Source organism: Brassica oleracea, chromosome C7 (assembly GCF_000695525.1).
Source record: "Brassica oleracea var. oleracea cultivar TO1000 chromosome C7, BOL, whole genome shotgun sequence".
NCBI classification, from domain to species: domain Eukaryota; kingdom Viridiplantae; phylum Streptophyta; class Magnoliopsida; order Brassicales; family Brassicaceae; genus Brassica; species Brassica oleracea.
In genome coordinates, this window is record NC_027754.1 from 46574791 (window position 1) to 46581928 (window position 7138).

A 7138-nucleotide genomic window follows, 5' to 3' on the forward strand; every position below is an offset into this window, starting at 1 on the left:
AAAAAAAAAAAAAAGGTGGGGAAAAAATCACCCAAACCAAAAGTGAAGAACCAAAACACCGACCAGTCGAGTCGACCATGTATGAAACATGTGGGATGTGTCCCCACCAATCACAAACTTGTCTACTTTTTTTTTTACCACCCAATCAAAACAACGCTTCTCTTTCTTCTCCCCTTTTCTCAAGTTTCAACCTTTATTTCTCTCACAACAACAAGTAAATTGTTTTTATTTTGCGTTGGGATTCGTGAGAAAACAGAGGAGGATAAGCTAATCAATGGGTTCGATCTCTCTGTCAAATTCTCTGCCCATACCGCGACTTCCACTACATACATCATCACTCAATCCATGCCTTCCTTCCTCCTTCTCTCTTCCTCCTCGTCGCTCCACTTTTTCACCGCGAATCTCCGCCTCTGCTGTCTTCGCAGCTCCTTCCGGCGTTAATAACTCTGTCCCGGTGAGTGCTTATTATTCACCCTTTTCATTTTAAAAATTGAAACTTTGGTTGCTTGGTTGGTTGATCATGTGAGATTTGGTTTCAGGGTAAAAACGGGGGTTACACAGTTGGTGATTTCATGACAGGGAAACAGCATCTTCATGTTGTTAAGCCCTCTACGTCGGTTGATGATGGTAAGTTATTACGCTAAAGATGAAAACAATCCTTCCTTGTAAGTCTCTGTAATCTGTTTTTTTTTTGTTTTTTTGCATTTGAACAGCATTGGAACTTCTGGTTGAGAAGAAGGTCACGGGCTTGCCTGTAATTGATGATGATTGGAGTCTGGTATAGCCTTTTCTCTCTTTTCTCGTTGTGTTGTGTAGGAAGCTCGTGATTAGCCATAGTCATTTTACATAATTTAATATGCTTTTTATCTGTATGAGATCTTTCTTATTCCTCTGCTCTAATCTTCCCCTCTAGGTTGGCGTTGTTTCTGATTACGACTTACTTGCACTCGACTCTATTTCTGGTAAGTGGTATTGTATAAATGTGTTTTTGAACCTTCTGCTGGTTCTCTTTTGTGTGATGCATCACCAAAGTTTATTGTTTTGGTATCATTTTAGCAGATTTTAATCAGTTAGTTAGTAGATATGACTCGTAATTCATTTTGTATGATCTCAATTCTAGACTATAGGTGGATCTTCTTAGTATTGTTGGCACATAGTTTAGTTTTCTTGCTTAGTTCTGTTTATGGGTTTTGTGTGGTAAAGCAAACTTAACCTCTTGTCTTTTCGGAATATTATAGGCCGGAGCAGCCAAAATGATACAAACATGTTCCCTAACGTGGACAGTTCATGGAAAGTACGTTTTTATTTATCCACTTTTTTGCTATTTATATCAGGACATTTGTTTGTCACCGTTTGATGAAACTCTCCTGGAACTTATATGATATTTGGACTTGTGTTTTTGTTACCAGACATTTAACGAACTTCAGAAGCTGATAAGCAAGACACATGGGAAAGTGGTTGGAGATTTGATGACGCCTTCTCCTCTGGTTGTCCGTGGCTCTACCAATTTAGAAGATGCTGCCAGGTACCATTCTCCTCCCTGGAGACTATGAGCTCAGCTTATTTTTTAAGAAAATCTCTAACCACTTGTTACCTCCAGGTTGCTACTGGAAACAAAGTTCAGAAGATTACCAGTCGTGGATTCAGATGGAAAACTGGTGAGAGAATCTCAAACTCACAATCTCTTCTTCTTCTTCTTTTTGTTCCTTTTAATTTGATATTCATCTGATCTGATCTTGGTCCTTTTTGTTTGTGTCGCAACAAAGATTGGGATCCTAACAAGGGGGAACGTTGTAAGGGCTGCACTGCAGATCAAGCGGGAAACCGAGAACTCAACCTAGCCAAGCAGCTATGGAGCAGAGCTCTTGAACCTGCTATATAGTTAATAGCAAATATGTTGATTCGATTGATTAAGTATTATATATAAAATGTAACCATTCCCTCACCTCCACAAGCAAATTCTTTAGGAGTAACATTTCTCAGCCTCAGAATTTTTAAGACGATTGGTATCTCATACATATTTTATTATATTATTCGTGTCTCTCGATCGCAAGTCTACTCTTTAATAATCTTATAATCAACAAAACACAACGACCAAACAGAATTTGAACTCTACTTTCATATGTTATGCTCAGGAGAAGTAGCAATGGTGTTCGTGTGTTTTCGACCTCCTTACCTACGTTAGACCGTCTCTACAACATGCTGCTACAAGCGACTCACTCAAACATGGATAGTTAGTTCATGACCATGTTACTAATTCTATGTTTTGCTACGAACTCGTTACGATAAGATACTAAGTCACTGTTCCTCTTTATGAACAACATTCTCCTCAATATACACTCTCTTCGATATGTATGCTAAGTGCTGAAGCTTGGAAGAGGCTCGCAGAAGTTTCCAACCAAATGCCTCGAACACTCTCCTCAATATACACGTCGGTAGCTTTCTTCGTGACCTGTCTGTACACACGTTATGGTCTTATATGGGATGATGCAGAGTTGGTCTTTGAAGCGCTTGTGGCTTTCGCAAGAAACACATCGGTATTTAATAACGAAATAATATTATTTTCTTAAACGCGTAATTAATACTATATTTATGTAAAGTCAAAGTTACGATGATGACCTTACGAAACGCGTGTTTGGCTCTTTGAAAGCAACTTCTGGGAAAGTCTGATTATTTAAATATTAAAGATATTTAAATCGTCACGGACCTCCTCTGGATTCAGCTCATCCTCATCGTCATTTCGTAAGCAACCGAAGCTTCTTCAATCCAATTCATGTCGACCATGGCGGGAATTCAAGGCCAGATCCTCGAGGTCACTGGTTAGTAGTGCCCTTCTCTTCCCCTGATTCGATTCTCAGCAAAGTTTAATTTTGTTTTTTTTTTTTCAGTGGTTGGGTGTCAGAAATTGAAGGATACAGAATGGTTCTCAAGGCAAGATCCATACGTTGTCCTCGAGTACAGCGGCACTAGGCACCGTACCCGAACCTGCACAGGTTCGGATCCGAACCAAATTTTAGTATCTCTCAAAGTTGCTTTTGATTTGATTGGTTGTGGGTTTCAGATGGTGGGAAGAACGCAGTGTTTCAAGAGAAGTTTATGTTCACTTTGCTTGAAGGACTTAGGGATCTTAAGGTTGCTGTCTGGAATAGTAACACTCTCTCCACTGATGACTTCATTGGCAATGCTACGTATGTTGATTTCTCTCATGTCTGCTTTCTGTTTGTGATAGTCGATTTGGAATTGAGTCTTTTTGGTCTGTTATTTTGTTTGTTGTGATTAGGATTCAGTTGCAGAAGGTTCTTTCTCAGGGATACGACGACTGTACCTGGACTCTTCAGACCAAAACTGGCAGGTAACTACATTGGCTTCACTAGTTTTGGGGACTTTTGCTTTGAGTATCATGGTTTGTTCGTTATCAAAGACACTCTTTTTATATATTTCTGTAGCTGCACAGTGCTTGAATATATATAGTTTCCTTGGTTACTGCAGTCGTGAGTCATGTGCTTTCTACTGAAGTGGAATGATTAGTTCATGCTATTTATTTAAATTCTTGACATGGAAGCATGGTTTTGTTCACTGATAAGACTGTTTTTATGTGGAGTTTCTTGTCATCTTTGCTTTTAGTAGAAATGCAAGATTTATTTTTATTTCAGCAAAATTGCACTTGTTTGTTTTGTTTGTGCGTTTCCTTCCTAGTGTAATGTGATGAGATATAGAACTGAACCTACTGAGATATATCTCTTGTTAAGTTGCCTAATAATTACCAGTGAGGTCTCATTTAAACGCTGTAATGTCAATTAGAATCATAGAATTTTAACCATGGCGGATATGTATGACTCTGTGATTGACTGGAACTTTCGTTATCTTATATTCCCTAAAGTCAGTTACAACAACCTGCAAAGATTTTGGTTGCTTGTTCTCAGTGTTTTCTCCTTGTAATTATTTGATTATAAATTCTTCTAAAAATGCATTACCTTTGTCTTGCAGATTTGCGGGAGAAGTAAGACTTATACTGCATTATGCAGGCGCAAAGGTAAAGCCAAGACTTCATTAGCAACACTGAGTTACTTCTTTCATTTATTGACAAAACGGGGCTATAAAGACAAAATCTGTTTCTTGTATGCAGAAACAAAATTACGGGTCTGCGCCATCAGCACCACCGTATGCCCCTCAAGTACCTCAATACTCAGCACCGCCTGCTCCATCTCCATATTCATCACCACCCTACTCTGGACCATCTCCGTACCCACAAGGACAATACTCTCAGCCGCAATCGGCATACCCACCAGCTTCAGCTTATCCTCCTCCTCCCTCAACTGCTTATCCTCCAGGTCCTTCAGCTTACCCTCCCGGTCCTTCCGCTTACCCTCCAGGTCCTTCAGCTTACCCTCCTCCTCCTCCATATCCTCCTCAACCATCACCGTATTACCCACAAGGTACGTTAATACTCTTTTTTTTCTTCTGATCTAAGGTTTGCTTGTTTGTTCTTGCTCAGTGGTAGTTGATATTGTATTCTTCTTCTTCTTCAGGTCCATATCCAGGACAATACCCTCCGCCTACGTACTAAAGCTGCGGCGTTTAGAATTGACAGGAAAGTGGTTATGATGCATAGATCATAATACTAGTGATATGCTATTCCTAGAACTTTGTGACGATTTTTTTGTTCTTTCTTTTATCTTCCCTGTGCTTTTGTTGGTCTTTGCGAAATGTAGCTTAATGGTTAGTTTTTTGCGATGGTCAGTGAGACTCATTGGGGAAGTTTGGATATGTTCATATTAAGCCAGCTTGCAGATTATGTTGCAGAATAATCGAATTATTACCTTTAAAAAAGACCTTATATTGTGGTGTGTATGTGTGGTTCATCGATCATCTTTAGTCACAATTTCTTAAGAGCTGGTTTCTGTTCTGTCTTTTTTTCTTTTGTTCAACCTGTTCTGTCTTTTAACTCTTAAGATTTGGAACTATTCGTGTTCACAGCAGCTAATCATCGAAGTGCTCAGTGATTAGTATATAATATATTTTGTCAATGTATATCCAGCTCGATGTTTTAAAGTCTTTAACAAAACATTGTTGACAATCGGTAATAAAGTTGTAGAATCTAAGTATATTAGCCGACAGATTCAACTACACTTTGGTTTCTCGATCTCTGCTCCACTGAGCAAAAGTGGGTAAAGACTAAAGAGGGAAACAGACGTATAAGAGCATGATCAACCCATATACTCATATGGGTTTCTAAATAAGAAACTCATTAAGAAACGTTTAAAATTTTGGGCCTCCAATGGAAGTCTCTTATTTAGAGGTTCTTATTTTTAAAAAAATTAAAAATTTTTATAAATGAAATTTTTATTTATTAATTAAATTACATTTAAAACATAGAACTTTAAAAAAAAACATACAAACAAAGATTACTACGTTAAACGAGAATATAAAAAAAAAAAAATTGAAGCTCAGTTGTTGTCTTCATCAAGTCCAAATTTACGCCATATGTGTTCAACCAAATCCGCTTTCAGTTGCTGATGCATTTGTCTATCCCGAATTCTAGTTCGAACACCCATCATATTGGCGATATTTGTAGGGATATCTGTAGAATACGTGAGATCGACATGTGAACTTCCGGTGTCTTCTCCTTGTTGGAACTCTGAAACATCAAATAGAGTATAGCCATCTCGTTCGTCTTCTACTATCATATTGTGGAGTATGATACAAGCTCTCATAATCTTTCCAATTTTGACTTTATCCCAAAAAAGTGCCGGATTTTTAACTATGGCGAAGCGAGCTTGCAAGACTCCAAAAGCGCGCTCGACATCTTTGCGGACAGCTTCTTGACGTTGAGCAAATAAAACCGCTTTCGGTCCTTGTGGCATCGGAATAGATTGGATAAAAGTTGCCCATTTCGGATAAATACCATCGGTGAGATAATAAGCCAAATTATACTCTCTTCCACTGACATAGTAAGTGACTTGCGGAGCTTGACCATTTATTATGTCATCAAAAACAGGTGAGCGATCAAGAACATTGATATCATTTAAAGTACCTGGAGGTCCAAAAAACGCATGCCATATCCAGAGATCATACGAAGCAACCGCCTCTAAAACAATTGTTGGTTTACCCGAACCACGAGAATATTGCCCTTTCCAAGCGGTGGGACAATTCTTCCACTCCCAATGCATACAATCGATGCTTCCTATCATCCCGGGGAATCCACGATGCTCTCCAATATCAAGTAGACGTTGAAGATCAGCCGGTGTTGGTCTTCTTAGGTACTCATCGCCGAACAAATTAATTATTCCTTCCACAAAATGCTCCAAACAAGACCGAGCTGTAGTTTCACCGAGCCGGAGGTATTCGTCGACCGTATCAGCCGCACTACCGTATGCCAAGAGACGAATGGCTGCTGAACACTTTTGGAGTGGTGAGAGACTAAGCCTTCCAAGACTATCTTTCTTTTGGCGAAAGAAGTGAACTTCGTTGGAGAGTCGGTCAACAATGTGCATGAACAATGGCTTGTTCATTCTAAAACGTCGTCGGAATAGATTTTGAGGATATGTAGGAGTGTCACAGAAATAATCATTCCATAACCTTAAATCGTCTTCTTCACGATTTATTTCGATATAAACGCGTTTCTTCCTTTTTTTCCTTTCTTCTTCTTGATTAACAATGGTAAAATTCTCGAAAGTTTGATCGAAATATTGATCGAAAGTTTGATCAAAATATTCATCACAAGTATCATCATCTGATCCCTCAAAAGGGTAATGAGAACCAGATGCCATTGACTTGTATAAAACGTAAAATTTTATGTAGAAATTTTGTGTTTAAAAAAGGTGAAAAAAATAAAGAGAAGGAGATAAGATGAGAGTAGTTATAAAAAAGACTTGTGATCACAATTATATAGGATCACCAAGAGGCAGTGATCAATATTGTTTACGGGAGCTTGAGAAGTGAAGAAGACAACTAGAGAAGGGAAGAAGGGATGATGAGATAACAAAGAGAAAGTGATGACAATTATATAGAGAAGGTGACTTATAAAATTTAGTGACATACATCCTTGTAATTACTACAATCCCGTGACTACTACAATACAAAAATCAAACGTAAAAACACACTCCCGTGACTACTACAAGACAGACCCTACTACAAG

General features: G+C 38.6%; 2 protein-coding genes across 2 annotated transcripts; both read left to right on the top strand.

Annotated features, from left to right (window-relative positions):
* Positions 1-164: 164 nt before the first annotated feature.
* Positions 165-2033, top strand: LOC106303587 (CBS domain-containing protein CBSX2, chloroplastic-like). The gene is made up of 8 exons (XM_013739865.1): positions 165-454; positions 540-627; positions 714-778; positions 914-962; positions 1239-1294; positions 1410-1525; positions 1601-1658; positions 1767-2033. Exons 1-8 carry the CDS (start codon positions 275-277, stop codon positions 1839-1841), a joined length of 687 nt encoding a protein of 228 aa, XP_013595319.1. The 5' UTR covers positions 165-274; the 3' UTR covers positions 1842-2033.
* A 655-nt stretch (positions 2034-2688) lies between these two features.
* On the top strand, positions 2689-4890 carry LOC106301853 (elicitor-responsive protein 3-like). The gene is made up of 7 exons (XM_013738336.1): positions 2689-2819; positions 2889-2993; positions 3062-3188; positions 3281-3352; positions 3988-4033; positions 4127-4436; positions 4530-4890. Exons 1-7 carry the CDS (start codon positions 2774-2776, stop codon positions 4565-4567), a joined length of 744 nt encoding a protein of 247 aa, XP_013593790.1. The 5' UTR covers positions 2689-2773; the 3' UTR covers positions 4568-4890.
* Positions 4891-7138: the final 2248 nt, after the last annotated feature.